Source organism: Anas acuta, chromosome 1 (genome assembly GCF_963932015.1).
Source record: "Anas acuta chromosome 1, bAnaAcu1.1, whole genome shotgun sequence".
Classification (NCBI taxonomy): Eukaryota; Metazoa; Chordata; class Aves; order Anseriformes; family Anatidae; genus Anas; species Anas acuta.
This window is the reverse complement of record NC_088979.1, coordinates 35,627,042-35,646,322: the sequence shown is the minus strand read 5'-3', so window position 1 is coordinate 35,646,322 and position 19,281 is coordinate 35,627,042. Positions and strand designations below refer to the sequence as shown.

The 19,281-nt window shown below is 40.1% G+C and overlaps 1 protein-coding gene across 3 annotated transcripts in view; it reads left to right on the top strand.

The window, feature by feature from the left end:
* The first annotated feature begins 2,333 nt into the window (after positions 1–2,333).
* Positions 2,334–19,281, top strand: part of DIAPH3 (diaphanous related formin 3) — a 238,504-nt gene continuing 221,556 nt past the window's right edge. The window contains exons 1-2 of one of the 3 annotated variants that reach the window (XM_068675845.1): positions 2,334–2,791; positions 9,945–9,977. In XM_068675845.1, the coding sequence (XP_068531946.1) occupies positions 2,651–2,791; positions 9,945–9,977 (174 nt within the window). In that variant the 5' untranslated portion in view covers positions 2,334–2,650. The remainder of the gene's footprint in view (positions 2,792–9,944; positions 9,978–19,281) is intronic. The other 2 variants (XM_068675828.1, XM_068675836.1) reach the window with 2 other exon arrangements.

Below are 19,281 nucleotides of genomic sequence, written 5' to 3'. Positions count from 1 at the left end.
TAACTTTTATGTGACAGTTTAAAAGGACGTACGTAAGTAAAGAACAGTTAATTAACTGTTTTATATTCTTCATGTAGGCAAGAACCCGGCATCTCTAAATGAAATATGGAGAACTGCCTAAACTCGGTCAAAAGCCAGCTTACAAATGCAGTACACAGAGATTTATTTGAAAAACTGCCTCCCTGGAACAATGAATATCAAGAAGGTATTCATTTTTGTAGGCTTAAGACTTGAGTCACAGTATGAAAAAAGAGATGGAACAGAATTGGGAGAGTCTAGTTAAATCCACCAGTTCAAAGGACAGATGTCGGAAATATCCCTACATTTAACTTTATGCACTTGCTTTGTCTCACACATTTTTATAACTGAAAAACTCTCATTCCAGAACAAAGATAATGCAAAATTACCAAGCTATATGCGTCCTCCAGCCAATATGCATGCTCCATGTATAATCTCTGCACAGTTACGGTATTACTGATTCATTCTCACACGTTCTCCTCAGTTATGATTAATCTTGACCAACGAAGCTATTGGAAGAGTGTATTTGTTCTGTCAAGCACCTAAGAAGCACAAGAGGGGCAGTGTGAAAGATAATAATAATTGATCAAAAGTACTAACGTTTATTTTTGGCTTAGTAAAATTGTCTAATAAATTATTCTCTGTAGTGTTTCTCTATTATCGCAATACAGTACTTTGAAAGTGATATATTGGCACAAGCCATTGTGTTCTACCACAGTGCAATTAGGAGGTCCATTTAAACAGCTTTATCATACGCATACATAGGCTGATTAATTTTCTAATCAAATGTTCCAGGAAATCATTAACCATGACATTAAACAGTGTCGTGCTAATTATACTCTCCACAAAGAATTCCAATATAAATTTACAAAAGATCTATAGAAATGTGCCAAAGAACAAACAGTTTAATGTATTCAAATAATTCCAGCATCTACTCTAAGTAGCCCCACAGCTCCCAGCCTTGGATCCCAGTCCTGCAAAGGTCTAGTCTGGGGCTGATTGCTGCTTACTGCATTTTATCAGAGCTCTACACAATTGCAGGCATTACATTTCGTAGGTCACTACTTGTGTGAGTCATGCTAAGAAACGGATATCTTTAATTCTACATCACGGTGTTGGAAGGCACTCAAATTATTTGGAAGCTGTGTGTAATGCAATTTTTTGGGGTGGTGGTGAGACATTTTATTTTCACTGCACTCAACAGAAAGCTAAATGATAAAAAACAATAAGGGAACCTGAGCATCTTTGTTACTGAGCAACAGAACAAAAAGGAAACTTGTGCTGTTTTAGAAAATACTGTAGGTACGAATCCAGAGCATTATCTTTTTTTCTTAATGATGCCTAACATTGCAATTTAGAAACACATTTTCCAGTATGTATGCCTCCAGTTTTCATTATTATTCCAGCTACTCTTAATTTAAGATAAATGCAAGGTATTGATCACATTAACAAGAATTCAGTTCCTTTCTCAAGCGTATAAAATTTAGTAATCTACGGGGCAATGACGTCTCTATTTACTTATGTTTTTCCTTATAAAATGCAGAATCTCGGAGGTCCATCTGTTATGAAAAAAAAAAACCAACACAAAAACCTCCAACAAACAAGGAATGCAGGCACAGCTCCCTCCCTACTTTGTGTTGGTCTTGCTGGCAGTTTACAGCTCCTGGGCCCATCGTGAACCCCAAATCTCCTCCTGAAGTACTCAGGGGAACCCCAAATCCCCTCCTGAATCAGTCAGGGGAACCCCAAATCCTGCTGTTTTCCGTAGGGCCAATCTCTCCCCCGCGTTACTCAGCTTTTGAAGAGCCCGCACCAACACACGTGTGTCAGACAGCCACACACCATTCTGCGAGCGCACAAATTTATCGTTTATTCGCGTTTATCTCTAAATGCCCACACCCTTCCACCACTGAGGGAACCACCCTGTCAGGGCCAAGCACCACAAGCCACCTCTTCCTTCGCTTTAAGTGGCGGGGTAAAACTTATTATAGCCAAAATTAAACAACACCAAAATAATACAAAATGTTCTTCGACACCCCACAGACCGTGCCCTCCCCGCCTCGCCCCGCGTCCCCCTGTGGCTGCTCGGGACTACAGCTCCCGTCATGCCTCTCGCCGCGCGGCCACTGCCTCCCTGCGCGGGAACGTGCCGCAGTGCTCTCTGGGATATGTAGTCCGCCTGGGGGGCGGGACGTGGGGGGGTGCGCGTAACCAGGTGCGGTCACTATCACCCCGCGCCAGCCCGTTCACAGGAGATTGGCAGGAGGCCAGCCAATCGCGACGAGCCCCCGCCTCTCCGCCGCCGCCGATTGGCTGTCCTGGGGAGGCCGGGGGGCGGGACCGAGGCAGTGGCGGGGTGATTTGGACGGCGGCGGCGGCGGCCGCGCGTTCCCGGGCGCTGACAGCCGTTGGCGGCCGTTAGGGAGCGGCCGTTGGCCGTTAACACCCCCCTCTACCTTCTCCCCTCCTCACCCCCACCCCTGCCCTACTTCGCCACCCCCTCCGGGATTAGGGGCTGCCGCCTGGAAATCCGCCGGCTGGAGGCGGCGGCTTTACCCCCAGCCCCCTCCCTGCCGCCCTGCCCGGCTTAAGCCGCTCTAATCCTCCTCTTCCTCCTCCCCCGGGCACGGCCATGGAGTCGCAGCGGCCCCGTTACCGCGCCCCTTCCTCGCCGCCATCCCGCGGCGGGAGGGAGCCTGGGGGGCTCCGTCGGAAGGGCCCGCCCGGGGCCGGCAGCGCCCCGGAGGCCGCGGAGGGCAGGAAGCCCAAATTCGTGAGTACAACCCTCCCCCTTCCCCCCCCCCCCCCCCCCACCCCGCCCAAGGTGCCTGTCCCCTGCCTGCCCGCCTGCTCCCCGTCTCCTCTGCTTGGCCTTCCTCAAAGGGCACGGCTTTCTCTTGCAGCACACGCTTTCAGGTCTCTTTCTGGCGAAGCTTTATTTTCTTAGTGGCTGCGGAGTGTCCAGGAGGTCTCCAGCCCTGAAGCGATGGTATTCCTACTGGCACTGTCACGTTTGGTTTTGTCACGGTGATGTGACCTCTCTAGTGAAAAAGTGACCCTTAAGTTTAAAATATTTAGCTCTTCCTAACCTTGCCTTTACAAGGTTTTGTTAGCGCACCAAGAAATTGGGCAGCTCAAAAGAGCAAACAATTGCCTGTGAAATCATGTGTATGTAAGATGTGCTGGCTAAAGTCTACCTGAGGTTTCCAAATGTTAAAGCTGGGACAAATACACTTCTACAAGTCTTGCATCCACCACACGCAGACCAGCTGCATGCCATGCTCATATTGAGGTGATACACATTAGTTTTTATGCTCAGCTCATGTGCTCTGGGCTGTGCTATGCACTTACAGGAGAATTACCCTAATATTTGTGCATTGCATTCCTGACTCTAAGGCCTCTTTGCGCAATGTACAGTACCTGAGTAGCTGTCACTGGAGCTTTTGGGAAGGTGTGCCGTACTTCACATGCAGCTAGTTACAGCTAGCCAACAGGCGATATCAAACTGCTGGCGGGGCAAACCTGTTCAGGAAGGTCACAAGTTGCTCATGGCATTCCTGGTTCCTGGAATCCTTTGTGTGTTGCAGTTGCTTTATGATTGCTGTTCAAGCAAAGGCCTCGTGCCTATTTGTGCACGTTAAAATGTGAATATATGGATCAGAATCACAGAATGGGTTGGAAGGGACCTTGAAGCTCATCTAGTGGGATGCCACCCACTAGATCAGGTTGGCCAAGGCCCCATCCAGCCTGGTCTTGAACTGTGGCCAAGAGCTGTGTGCTCATCTCCATAACTGGTTAAGTGTGCTACAGGTCCTTGCATTTTAGCCATGCAGCTGACATGGCTAGGTGATGTGTCGGGGAACATTCTTCAGCCTAGAGGCCCTGGGGGAAGACCTGTGTGGTCTGCCCACTCCAAAAGATTGGAGGGTGTTACTGCTCTGTGACTTGAGGGCTGGATTATTCCTGTGGGAAGCAGGAGATGCAGATTTGTTTGTAATGGAGACTGACAACAGTACTGAGGTCAAGATCTTTTATTTACTGGCGATAAAACAGCTATTAAGTTCTTATTCAAATAGGATATTGCCATCCTTTCCACTGTTTTAACACATGGTTGGGGGGAAGAGAAGGAATTATGGTGTTGCCAACAATCCTGTCCTCCCTCTGACCATGTGTTAAAATAGAAATACAAAAACTTGTAGGAATTATAACGCTGCCAGATATGTGATGCAAGCCACTGAGATTTATTTTTGGAGATGAAGTCAGATTGGCTCTTTAGTGAAAGGATGCTTCTCTTTTAGCGCAGATGAGCTTGTTTTGTCTGGCCTGGAAAGTCTAGGGATGTATCAAGAAGGGCTTAGAGCATGTGCAGATGTGGGCATCAGCTGACTGACTTTTTGAGGCTACAATATTAATAGATATATATATACCAAGCCACAGAAAGCAAAGGAAGTTGAATTTGGGAATTTTACTTCACTTTTTAATGCAGTCATCTTGAGGGTGTGGCTTTACTTGTTTTTCCCCCGGTTTCCAAAACTCTGTAAGTAGAGATGACTGAGAATGTCCTGAATTCACAAGAATGCCTTGTGTTTGCAGCTTTCAAAAGTGTTTGAAAGTCCCATACTACATTTTGATAAGTACTCTCAAAGCAAACTTGTTGCCCTGGAATGTTAATATGGGACTGAAGAATGACAGTTCTCTTTCTAACCTGGGCTGTGTTCTAGATACACCATTAGCATTCAGAAACCCTTAAAAAGTCAGAGTTGATATTCCTTGAGCAGAATATGGGGATTTTGTCTCTGCCTTCCTATAAAGTGCTGGGAGGAGTGTATTTTACCAATCTGACTTGTGGAAGTTAATGGTTGCTAAAGAGCAGCAGGGAGTTCCATGCCCCAAAATCTAAGAATTTGCTGTAGGTGCTATAACCTTTGAACTGTAGTCTCTAATTCCTGGTTTGTCCCAAATAATAATCTTCTGTTGAAGAAACAGACATGGTAGTACAGGTTGTGAATATCTAAATAACATTAATGGTTGTAGACCTTAACCAGCTTCTCTGATTCAGGCTGGGTCACTTGGAGGGTACTAAGAGAAATGCTTTTTCTTTCTGTCGTATCATAGATTTCTGCCCTAAGATATTGACATACAGAATATCCATCACTTCTTAAAACTAAAATGATAAATTCTTTCCCCTCAACCTCCTGCTTTCTTAGGAGACGTTTGTGGGTGTGGGGATGAATGGTGGGACAAGTGGTATGTATGCCTTGACTTGTTCATATCTAACTTTCCATGTAATACATCTTCAATATACTTTCATTAGTTAAATTAGTTTTGTGTCAGAATACATAAAACCTCTCCTCACCCTGCTGAATTATCTATAATCCAGTCATAAATATAGGGTGAGCCTTTTCTGGGTTTGGCATACTTAGAGTGTAATACTTCTTCATTTAACCTGAATTATGTTTCTTATGTATTATACATTTATCAAATGTGGTTAAAATTAGCCATTAGATTCAGTGAACTAAAGTCATCCAGATTGTATTAGTCTAATTTTTCTTAGGACAAAGACTTCAAAATAAATTCCAAGTTGGTGTGTTCCAATCAATGCAACGTATTGATCTATCACTTGGGAGCTACCGAATCAACAGTAGTTAGGCCAGTCTGGAGAAGAGTTTCATTCCCTGACAGACCTTAAGGTGAAATTGGATTGCTGGTTAACAAAATTGACAGTGTTAACATGCACTTTTTTTTTTTATTTCTCCCCTTAAGAATATTCTTGTTTAGCAGGAGGAAAAACTCTTGATTTTTACCACTTCATTTAGAGGAGGCAGGAAGAGTCTCTGGGCTAAACAGTTGTTAATTCCAATTAAATGTCTTCTTGAAATACTGCATTCCCAAATAAACTAGCTTTTAGAAGAAGTGAATGTGAGTTGTAGTTCCTCAGTTCTTTGTTATTTTACTGAATCATAACACTCAAGGGAAAAGAAAAAAAAAAAAAAAAAAGAGTGGTGGTTAGTTTTGAAGCACTTACTTGCTTGGCTGTGTTTAGCAGGTCCAGGGTTTTGGAAGAGTGGGATTCTTGGAAGGGTGAAAGATTGGCTATGATACCGTGGTAGTTTAGCTTTCTGAAAGCTCTTATATTCAGTGTTGAGGGCTAGAATTTGGTAAAAAGCAGAAATGAACTGAAGGATGGCTGAGGTTGTACCTGTTTCCATGTATGTGTCGACTGAGTAGGAAATCTTGGAAATTCACTGAGCGACTGCTTGCCACTTCCTCTCCATGGTATTTTTATTTTTTGATAAAAAAAAAAAATGTTAGGAAATCATGGAAGTGGATGCTGGATGACTTGATTAAGTGACTTTTAGTTGCACTTTACCAGGACTGCACCTTGTAGGTGCTAGTCCTCAAAACGTCAACTTCAGTTCCTCGCTGAAGTTAGAAGTGTTTCTATTAATATCAGTATATCATTGACCAGTCCTCAGTGACTTTCAGGTTATGTTTTTGATTAAATTCTTTATGAAATTTGTATGAGTCAAGAAACTTTCTTGTTTGCACCAATCTGTTAAAAATAGACAAATTAACACTTGCATTTAATAGTGTTTATAAATCAAAGAAAGATGTAGTTAAAAGCAAAAGCATTTCTGTTTGACTGGCGAAGAGGAGAAAGGTAAGACCGATCTGTGTCAATATCTTTAATTATGAAGTGACTGAGTTATTGCTGCAGTTACGCTGCAGTGTAAGACCTTGAATCTAAATTAGTCTTTTAAAGAAATGATTGCTGAACAGATGTTACCTAAAACACTTTATTGCTGCTTTGTAAAATTGTAAATTCCTCATGCTGTTATTTTTGTTGGCATGAATTAACACTGTGGGTTATGAAATTAAATTTTAGTGCTGTGTTCTAGCACTTTGTTATATAATCTTACCTGTAAGCACCAATTTTGAGTTTAACTCATCAATGTCTAAAGAATATTGCTATGTAGAAACTGTCATGTTAAGATAATTTTGCCCTTAATTGCTTTTCAAACTACTTTGCAAGCAACAAAGAAAGAGTGTATGTGTGAAAAAGCCATTAAATAAATGCTGAAGTAGTATATTGGAAATTAAAAGTATGAGATGCTGTTGGGTTATACTGCAGTTTCTAAAGTGCACTTACAGACTGAGGTGGCAAAATTACTGAAGGAATGTTGTGACAAAGGAGCTCCTGAAGTAGTAACATCCACTGTTATAATCTAACTTACGTCTCTGTGACTGAGTCCACAGGCTTCCTTACAACCAGCCTGCAGTTGTGCTCCTGCTGTGGGATCGTGTGTGGGGAAAAACAGCTCGTATTGAATCTTTTTGGTGATAGAATCAATGGTAGTGTGTGATAAGTTCTTTCTCTCCTTCTAATTTAAAACAGTACTGTGGGTTTGTGTGATTATATTATAATGAGGTAATGTACATTACCTCAACTAAAGATGTACAATTTCAACATCCAGGCTTAAGTCATCCAGTTCTAAAACTCACTGCATCTTGTTTAAATTCCTCTATTTTCTTTCTTCTCTTGTGTAGTCTGTAAGCTGTTCTTTATGTATCGAGCTCTATGTGTGTGGTGTTTTTATTTGTGTGTGATTTTTCTTTCCTTCTTTCTTGGAAGGACATTAAAAGAGATCAACCTAGCGTACAGTTTGATAAAATATTTGTTGTTGACTCAATGTTATTTTCCACATCTCTATACCCTCAAATGCTACCAGCAACTGGTTTTACTTTGTGTATCCTTGCCAGAAGAGGAGAAGGAAGAGGAAAAGGGTGAGGGAGAAAGAAAAGATTGCCTGAGTTGTCATGTTTTAACCAGCTTCTCTAACTTACAAGCATTTTACCATAATATTCACAGACAAACATCTTCTGAGGTGTCTTACAGCTCTTTAATATTAGAATGCTGAAGGATTTGAGCATTAGGTTGTAGGTACTCTGGGGTTTCTCTTGCTCTCTTAAGAAATCTTGTAAATACAAACCAGGCCCCATAACACTATCTGCATAAGCCCTTACGTGGATATTTTCAGCCTTCTCCTCTGTTAGCAGTCAGTAAGCTGAAGGCTTAGGAGACTCATATCTGTATATTGAATTTCTTATACCATTATGGTGTCTTTAATTGGTTGCACAGCAATCTTTTTCTTTCTCTTTTTTCCCTCCAGTAATTAGCTAGATGACTTGTGTCATGAGGTGTTCTGATGTGCAGCATAGGGAACTTCCAGTCTTTCCAACAGTAAATTCCATTGCTAAACTTCACGGTGTAATTAAAAGGTATAACACTGGCTTGAACTATTCCATTCACTTGGTCTTTTTCAAAGAACAAAATCTGAAGCTGAAACATATGCCCTTGATCCCGTGGATGCTGACAGTGTCTTCTGCTGAGTGCCGCAGAACATCCAGTCTCTGTTCCTACAATGTGGTGTGCTGTGCGTGTCAGTACAATGGCATGCTGTGTCGGTCTGACATGTCTCAAACTTCCATTTGAAGCAGATTACACAGCCTTGTACCATGCTGGAGGAGCTTTACAATGGTATCTGTATTGTCTGAGGCTTAGCTGAGCGTATGAAAAATGAATAAATACTCATTTCTTACGAAGTTCTGTTATAAGACCGTGTGTTCACAAGTCTTCAATCTACTTCAATCAGTGTTTTCCCACTGACTGTTGTCTGTAGCACAGAGTGGGGTTGCTGTAAGTATTCAGTACTGACCTAGCTCCAGTTTTTATTGTTGGTGGTTTAACTCACACTGTGTCACTGAGAACTGAACGTTTCCTCATACTTGATTTGCTTTTATTTCTAACTTCATAGCCACTTACCATACACTTCTTCCTTAGTGTCTTGATAATACTGAGGGTAGAGCTATCATAGTACAATAGTTGGCTTAGCACAAAATACTCTTCAGTACTGAAGGAGGAGGCATCAAAGATGTTGCAAGCAGTAATACTTCAATGTTGTTGATTTGGTCATGACAACACAAGAGCTTCTAAATCTGGTTAATTTGGACAGAGCCCTTGACAACTGCTGCAGGTGCTGCCAAACTTTGCACACTAGGCAGGGAGGGGAGCCTAAGAATAGGGAAAGAGTCAATCTCACCAAGCGTGTGGCTTACTGCTCTTCCAATTTTCCTGCCGAGCCTGTTCTCAGCCTTGTCACACAAAACTATGAATGGGATCCACGCAACACTGACTTGTCAGTCCATATATTCTTTGCTGCTTCTCTTGGGTTTTATGAAAGAGCTCTGTCCTAATGCTTGCTGTGTTTGTCAATGTGCAGTGCAACCAAGTTTGTTCAGGACCTGTTGTTTCACATAGCAATAACTAACTGGTCATGAATGTTTGAATGTTGCTGTTAAGAAATACTTGTGTGAGTTTCTGCTCATGAGAACTTCATGTTTGGCTTGCAAGAGGCATTGCTTGAAAGCAGCGAACAGTCTCACTTGCTTCAGTTTTGCAGCATGGTAGTCAGAGCTTTGAACTGCTGAGAGTTGATCTGTGTTCTTCCACTGAGCTTAAAACCACTTCACTCGTTTCTTGGTGGAGTCCACACAGCCTTTTCCAGAAGACAATTCTATTTGCTGAATTATGAGCAGTGTATTTTTTCTAATATATATGTATGTTCTAGTATATTTAGCTGTAAATATGATAAAACACAACTTGTTTCAAGCTTTTCTTTGTCTGTATTCTTCTGCATGACGTTATTCTTCTTAAAGATCAGATTGCATTTTTCTTCTGTCTGCACTGTATTTCCTCCTCCCCCCCCCAGTTTGCTGTGCCAACAAAGTACAACTTGTGAAGGAAATTATTACAATTCAACACTGAACTTGCATCTTCTTTTAAATAACAGTAACCGACACTTGCTTTTTTTTTTTTTTTTTGATTACACGATTGTGACATGACTGGTTTCCTGTTTGATTTACAGCATTTAAATATCAAGACACTGACTGATGATGTGGTAAGACAACTTATGTTTTGCTTTGGCTTTGCAAAGCTAATAACCTTATTGCTAATGCAATATAAACAACCTTTTTTGCTACAAGAAACTGTCTTAATTGGGAAGTTAATTTAGTTAATTAGTGAAGTCTCACTAAACTGTTAATTATCTGTAACATACTCTGTTTGAGTACTGAAAAATCTATGGATGGCCTAAAAGTATGTTCTAAGCATGGCTAAATGAGCTTGACAGATAACTGTGCCACTTTATATGTGGTATAATTAAGGAATCTGACTGCATGTTTAATATTAAAGTTATTTAGATCGCATGTCTGGCTTAAAATACCATGCTTAACTAACAGTTGCTTGTAAAAACTCATTAATGCTTACTTAAGCAATGTTAGATATGTTCACAGTGTGCTAACAGTGTTTCTCAAACTTCGTCCGTCTTGAACAGCAGAAGAGGTTATCACCAAGCAGTTTTTTTACCCTTGTAATTAAACTGCACTTGATTCATTGTCTGTGCTATTCTTTGGTTGATAAGAATAGCTCTTCTGAAAGTGGATTGTTCTACAGAGTCTTTGAATTCACCTAAGAAATGATGTTCTGTAGGCATTTAAGGATCAGTTATGACTTTGGTATCTATTTTTTGCTATATAGCATTCTGCTGAAATACTGTGCATAGATGAGAGCTATGTATAGAGAGCTTGACACCGGACAACATACAACACACTTGCACCAGGAAAGAGTGCTGTTCCTTAGTTTAGGAAACAACGATCCAGTTATTGTTGATTAGCTGTGCAAATTTGGTAGCATTGAGCATGTTACTGCACCTTGACTCTGTAGCTTTTAAGGAAAGATTTTATATCCCTTATTCTAATGGGTAATCATTGGCATGGTAACTTGCTCTCTGCTGCATTATGCTTTACAAAATACAAATATTTTATTAATCTGTTTCTTACAATTACAGTTTTGTATACCGGGAACCATGGAATACGTATATTCTCTTTTTAATTTTATTTCAGATAAGTTAGCAAAATTTCAGTATCCTTAATGCAGACTGCTTTTCTGTATTAGGATTGTACTGAATTGTTTGCAAGATGGTGCAGATGAATTGTCTCCTTATAAAGATGAATCCTTGTAATGATGAGACCTAAAACACCTTGTTTTTAGAACACAGTTGACTAATGTATGTTCCTTCTAGCTGTGTTGTTCAGGCACTATGAAGGCAGGAAACTTATTGCACAGAAGAGCTGCATGTAGGTATCTGCCTAAGTATCCACTTGAAAGATCACAGTGGAAACAAGCCCGTTTCCTAACTGAAGTGCTGCACACTCCAGTAAATGGTTTGTAAGTCTCAAAAATATTGCTAATACACAGATATATTTTTTAAAAATTATTAAAAAGAAATCTACTTATATGTAGACAAAAGTGCATACTAAAATTGCTTATCACATAAAGTAGTGTAGACTGACTTTTTTTTTAGCAGCTGCTGTATAGAAAGGCTTTATAATTTGTGATATATGGAGAAACAAGATTCATGATGAAGTATGTTCTACATATTTAAGATGTGACTATGTACAGGCATAAACTCCATAACTTCTAATATTCTACCATGAGTTAAATGATGCACTTTCCAAGAAGGGTAAAGTCATCTCTGGGAGAAGAACATATTGGGAATAAGAAATCATCTAATTTAAGGTATTCTTCTGTGCGTCTCTGTTTATGTAAGTCTTTCTCTTACTAAGCTCTACTGCTTCTACTGCTACCAGTGGAATTTCTCATACTAAGAAGTTAATCTTTGACTGTCAAAGAAGGAATATACTTTATTTTTTTTTCTAATCTTCTGAAGCTTTGGGGAAGAAAAAGAAGTTAAGATGTCTTTGACTCAGAATCTTTGTCAGTAACTTCTTTGATCTTACATGAAATATTTTATCTGGTAAAGGAAAGTAGTGATTTCCTTTTACTTTCAAACACACTGAACTAAATTGATACAACCTTTATTTTGCTGTATGTTCCCACTTCTCTAAGATTAATAAATATTTCAAATCGAGGCATAGAAGTGTTGTTTAACTCTCTCTCCTTTGTATGTTGTTAATGTTATAGCAATTCTTCGTGTATCTATGGCAGGGTGTTGCTTTAACTTCCATGACTGAGCTGTTAACTTGTCTGACTAAAATGACTGACAAGATGTCTGGAAGATTGACCTATGCTGTAGTAGTTAAGCAGATTGTCCAGATACTAAATTCTGTTTACTGAGGATAGAAATAGTTGGCAGTCAAAAATACGATCTTGAAAATTAGCGGGTGGCGTTAGTTTTTCATCCTACTTGCAAGGCAGAATGTGGGGGGCACCTGCAGAAAGAGAAGCTACACACAATGCTCTTAAGTTTTAACCTATCAAGTAGGAAATAGAGATTTTGTACCTGTATACTTAATACCACATCTTTGCTAATAGATTGCACTCACTGGTCATTGACAGTGTCTTGTCGGTCTGTGTGCTTTTTTTTTTTTTTTTGTGATAATGGGAGGGGAAGTCTGTTTAGTACTTACCATAATGCAGTTTAGGCTAAAACTGAACAGTTTTGTAATCATGCCTCTTATTAATGAGGTACTAGAAGTAGTAAACAAACAACACACATCAGGTAGTCAGGATTTTTTTGTGCTACAAGGTTTTCTACTTTTCTAGAATAAAGACTTTACTGTAGTGCAGCAACATCTAGCAATAAACTTGTCTTGGATGGAAAGCCTGCTCTTCATCTGACAAAGAAGAAACCACCAGGATCCATGACAATTATCTCTTTTAGCACTTGCATCTGGGACCTTTAGGTTGATTTTCTTCTCCAGAAACATTCCAGATCTTTGCACAGTGATTTTGGATGGAAACAGAGCATGGTATTTTACAATTTCTGTCTTGTAAAGTTGATGCAGATTGATCTGTTTAGTATAGCTGGACAAATGGAATATGAAAATACAAAAGTGATTCTCCCCCTTGTTTAAAAGTTGTCAAATCTGTTGGATTTATCCTGAACTTGAGAGGATTTTGCATGACTTGACTTGTGTGCTTTATGTGGTCCAGGCATCACTGTTCCTGGTGCTAAACCAAAATGCAGAGATTACAGAACTAATGCCAGAAACCTCAAATCTCATGGTAGGATGCAGATGTTGCATTGGCATGTTAGCTTAGGTCCAGACCAAGGCATGTCATATCTGATCTGGTAAGATCACGAAAAGAAAAGAAAGGTAAGAATGGAAAAGTCAAAGAATCTGTGGTAGAAAAATGATATAGTTCTTTGCTTCTTTTTCAGTATAGTGCAAAGTATATCTTCTGTGGCAAAACCACTGTAACTGTGCTACTGTTTACCTAGCTTGTATGGGATTGTGTCTGTCATAACCAAGACTCTTGCATCCTGCATAAACCTAGTATTTCCATCTGGTACCTGCTAATTTGGTACAGCTACTTTTTCTGGTTTTCTCTCTTCCCACCTCCCCAAATGCTGGGGTCTTGTCACTACAGTAAATAGCTTAAACAGAATATATAAAGAAAGACAGTTCGTGTTCCTAGTGTATTTTATAAAATTTAAGGTTGCTCAGCCAGTTATGAGATAATGGATTAAGTGCACAAGTTTAAGCATGTTTAGCACCATTTTTTAGATGAACTCTTCCTGGTGAGATACATGGACAGTGTGCATGGGAACTTTTCATTTTGGAGTCCTACAAGATGTTGCACTTCAGCTTTTGCTTCAAGTATGGGTAATAGGAAATACACTTGGTATGTGAAGTCAAAAATTTTTAGTCTTGCTTTATGGATCTATCTTTGTACAATAACCAGTTGTTATTATTTGCATTGATACCAATATTCATAGTCCAAATTATCTCTGTGAAAGTCTGGCTAAACTGTCAGAAGTTGTTCTACAAATACTTACTGGCATTTATTCCTTTTCACTGGAGTCATGCTCATTCTTCCACTGCCTGTTTGGGTCTCAGGTCTTCAGTCTGGGAAGGGAGCATAGCAAATTGTGTGTTTCCCAGGTCCTTCACTGAGCACAGCATCATAGGGATGGGAGCTTTTTTCTGCTGGAAGGACCATCATGTCTACAGTTGGCTTTTATTCTTTTTCCTCTCTCCCTTCCCCCTTCTCATCCAATGTCAATTTAGAGGAAGTTGCAGGCTTGAACTGAGGCTATAATATTGATGTTAAGATTGTTCATTTATTTTACAGATATGGCTATAGGTACTGTTCCCATAGATCTGTGGCAATTGTATCTGAGGAGATGAATTGTGATGCTATAACAACCATGAACTTTGGAAGAAATGCACAACTGACAGTTTTTCTTTGTCTAAAGAATTACAACTTCTTTAGACAGTAAATCTTAAGTACTCCGCGTATCAAGGATCTGTGAGTGAGTGTTCCTAGTATTCCCGTGCTTACGGAAATAGGAACTTTGTGTTTCCAAGTTTGATATAGGTGCTCTAAAGGAATGTCAGAAAACAGTTCCCCAAAATACCGTATTTCACTTCATTAAGCTTGGTTATAATTCTGTTAAGACACCGAGAACCTGCTCATATGAGGAGCTGAGAACTGTTCGGGTTTTTTATTTCTTCATGCATTCGCTTCCTTGAGTTTATCTAAGACACGGAGAAGAAAGCCAATACCCACTTGATGTAATGTTCTGTCCTTGATGTAGGTAACCTCTGCTGCTAAATCACTTCAGTTGTTCCCTATGCTCCTTCTCTGTGGCTGTAAATAAGACCAGCCACGCCAGTTGATTCTGCTTGATTTGTTGGCTCCCAGAACATTCACAAAGCGAAGCTATTAGTAGCATTTCTCAGAAAATAACTTTTATCTAGGAGTTGTCATCTGCAAATGGTTAATCACCTTCAACCTAAATTGCTCAGTTAACTTAAAACTGAATACAAGCACCATGGGTTTTGAGAGCTGTAATAATTTAATTACAGTAAAAGTGCTTGAGAATCTATTGTGGCATTTGTTTTTTTCTTTTTTTTTTTACATTTAGTTCAAATTCAGCAATATCAAGCAAATAAAACCGTGCTTTTAAGTAGACCATCTGTGTCCATAAGAATGAATCGATTTATTGGGCGACGTGTCATCCCGCGTGTCTGTTCTGTGTAAAATTTCACCTTCAGTTGTTAGCAGCCTCAAAGATCCCATGAAAATTCTCTTAGGAAGTCACATTCCCTCAGTAGCAGCTGATGCCATCAGGTTTTTCCATGGATGTCCCATTCTCTTCTGAGTATCTTTCTCTTCCTGAGAAAGGCATTGAATTAAGGCTGGAGTGGAGCATTGACAGAACTAAGGAGCTCTTTTTGTAATCCTGAGTATGATTATACATGCATCTATTGGATTTTTAATTAAAAATAATAATCTTATAACGATAAACGATTTGTGTTAATTAAAAAGGGGAGATAAAGATGAGCAAGGCAGGATGGCAGGTGGAGTAATACCTTTAATTCCTGCCTGCAGCTTTGTTAGAAGGTGATGTTTCATTTAGCATTGGTCTTGATGGGATGTTGAGCCAGCAATTAATCTAGTGATAACTAATCTACTGATTCCTGCATTATCAAGTGTGCAAGTTCAATAGGCAGTATTGTTTTATGGAGAATGGTATAAGAAGTTTTCACGAAGATTTAAGTGAAAGCACAAATACATGTACTTTCTAGGGACCTGATCAGAAAGTGGGATGAGCCAGAAGGTTTGACCTGGGACATTTTATGGATCTTGTTATAATTTTGATCTTCAGGCCCACAGTATGTGCATAAAAGCAGTTTATTTCATAGCCTCTCTATTATTCTACAGAGAGACTTTGAAATAGAAAAGTAATAAAAGTTTGGATGCTATTCATACTGTGATGGCTGCTTCATTTTGGCTTTTGCAGCTATTATTCTCATTATCAGCGATTCAAGTTGTGATACCTAATTTGCATTCAGTCTGAAATCAGCTCTGAGGAGGTGAATGCTGCTTATCTGGACTTGCCATTTTATCTTTTTCCTTAGCATTGTGTGTCATGGCTTTTTGTAGGCTTTGAGAATGTCTAGAATACTCATTGTTTCAAACAGTGAAGGAGAACATTGTGTAATGCTTGATAGCAAGTGTGTGGGCTTTAAGTCCTATTAATATTTTAAGTAGCAAAAATACTGTTCCTGCGCTAAGAATAGTTGACCTTGCAAGCAAGTTGGCTACATATGTGTGAGCCATGTTGGGCAGAATAAGTTTTTATTTCTCATTGGGAAGGAAAATGGGGGGGGGGGGGGGGGGGGAGGGCTAAATGAAAGTGGTAACAGCAAAGGCAAAGCTGCAGCTCCCCATCCGCAGGCCCAACCAGAAGTGGGGCTGAGCAGGCGTGCACACAAACACAGGTGTGCTAATATATGTGCATATGTCTGGCCACACTGATCAGCACAGCCAGCCACGCTCAGTGCTCACACAAACAGCACCAACAGCCTTATTCTATTCCCCTCTCTGTATGATCATGGTGATGTTAGGGGGAAATGCACACCCAATGTAGGATCCTTTCAGTAGCAGGGCTCATCCACCCACTCTACCTGCTCGCACGAGCCCCTGCAGCTGCAGCCTCAGGCTGGGTGCTGGCACAGACCTCCTCACATGGAGGCTGATCACTACTGATCACTCTCTCACACACCCTCCCTTGCTCCAGTTGCTGGCACTGTTGGTACAACTGTGGTCCCACTCCACTTGCTGGTATTTAAAGATACTCAGATTTCTCCAGTTGTTGGCACATGAGCCATCAGACCCATGGGACCACTCGTGTTGCTGATACATGCATTTCCATATACATTTGTACACATGAAGTAGAGAGTCAGGACAAGAGTTGGAATTGGCTCAGGAAAAGTACTGGAAATATAATTTACTACGATAAGACAAACTGCACTGGATCAACTATCAAACTCTTTACATAAAACTGGCCCATCTAAATGCCTTGTAACTTCATTTCCCTGTTCTCGTTCCTCTCCAAATCTCTGAGATCCATCGTGTTCCCTGCCTTTGGCTCCCCCTGAAATGTCCCAAGATGTGTCTCATGCATCTGTCAAATACTTTTTCCCTACATCTCATAATGTGTCTCATACTGCAGCGCAGCAAATCTCCTTGGTCTAAAAGATGCTCTGGAGAGCTCATTGTGCTGGCTCACAGGAATGGTGCTGCAGTTGGACCACGGGGAAGAAACTCTGCTGGGAAAACCTTGGCAGGAATCTGGACCTTCCTCTGAGTCAACAATGTGGGGTGTTCCCGCGTGCCATTGTGCCCCTGGCTTACGGAGATTTGATGGGGTGACTGGTCCTGTGATGGGTTTGGGAGAAGCCAGGTGAAAGAAGTTTGGGCCTTACCACCCACCTTTTGTGCTCCTTTGTGCAGGATGGCTTTTTATCACACAGTCTTGATACTAATTTTGATCCTACTGCTGCATGCCTCACTTTTCTTCTTGTCATTCATACAGATGATGGACATTGAAGAAAACTTTTGATATGTCCTGTCAGTTGCTCCCTTTTAAGCAATTTCTTTAATATGACTGCATTCAAAAAATGTTCATGAGAATTTAAGTCCTTAAAGGAACTGAATGTTGCTCCAGTGATACCACCTTTGAAATAAATGGTCACCTTTACATTACTTCTAGTAATAAAAAAGTAAAACTCCTATCTTTTTAGCCCTGTGTGCATGATTTTTTTTAAATTTGGAGTAATGAGGGCTTCATTCACTCACATACCTTGTGCTACCGAAGATGACCAAGACAATTTTTAGTGTGTAGGTGCTGTCAACACTGTATTCTACACATGGTAATGGTGTCTCACACTGCTTAGAGTCTCCTACTCTACAGAGGGTATTACTGAAGTCGTAGTTTGAGAGGTTTGCTGTGGAACAAAGTAGTGGAAGGAGTGCTACAAGACTACTAACTATCTTACAAGATAGTTTTAAAATCTATTATAGCGTAAGGCACCATAGAGAGTTTCTGAGAAGACTCCTTCAGAACAGGCTGATGAATGTAAAAGGCTGCTTAAAAGTTGCCTCATGGTAACTCATGTTCGTGTGTTGACTGTGGTTTACTTTTCATTGTATTTCGGTTCTGATGCGGAGTTTGTGTTTCAGTTGCCTTGTCACTTCTGTCTTGCAAAGAATGCAGTCTGGCAGATTGTAGTGCATGGCTAATTATGGAAGTTGGAATCTTTGGCAGTAGCAGGCATGCAGACATAAAAACTAAAGTATACCCAATCATACCACTGCTTTAAATTCAAGTTTATGAGAAAAGACTCCTCCTGCCTCTCACGCTAGTCTTAATAATGAGAACTGTGTGAATTATATATACATATATGTATTTTGTTGGTAGCTTCTTTGCTGTCATAAACAAAAAATGAACCATCTTCCCTGTTTCTGCTCTTTTATTCCATCTTAAAATAAAGAAAACCAAGTAACCTACCCCCCCCCCAAATAAAAAAAAATAAAAAAAAAGACCCCTAATTCTAGCCAAATTCTGGCTTTCTACACTGATTGCTCAGAAGCCTTCATTCCTTATTGCATTTGAACTCTGGATGGTCTTCTGAGTTCAGTCAATGCATCAAGATTGATCTGTTTGGAGAATTTCAGAGACTTTACTATGGATATATTTTGTATCAAGAACATATAAAACACTATTTATTCTTGGTTAATTTTAATAGTGACTCTACAAAGACTCTAAGGGAAAAGTTTCTCCTCAGAAAATTATTGTTCTAAACATGTTGTTTCAGTATGGATCTGTATGTTTTTATTGGTAAGTGCAGGGCAGACATCTTTAATTTACAGACAGAAGGTCAGACCTTCCTTAAACTGTAGGGACACTTTGATACAAAGCTGTCTTTAGATATTCCCCATCGGCTAGCCTGGCTGAAACTGTTTTTGATGTAACATGGAAGATTATTGAACTATATTTTTGCCATTTGCTCTATGCACTTGGATCGCCAGCAGCATCAGTGGTAAATTTCATTACAACCAAGCAATGAAATTTCTGTAAAGTGCTTTCGGTGGACCATGAAATTATTCACTTGTATTGGAGTATTGAGAGGTATTAACTTTTCTGAAGCACCATTAATGCGAAATTCAAGAGAGAAATGTATGTAGAATAGCCACACTGTACTGTTCAGGTCTTGTTGTGAATTTCCTTTTTTTAATCTATGGAATTCATATTTTTAGAATGCATCGTTTTAAATTATTTCAAGTAATTCGACATGTGTAATGTGCTTGTAATCCTAGGATCTGATTTTCTCTTGCTTGTTCTGCCTTATCAAATGTATTCTGAGAGCACATTTCCCTTCTTTAGG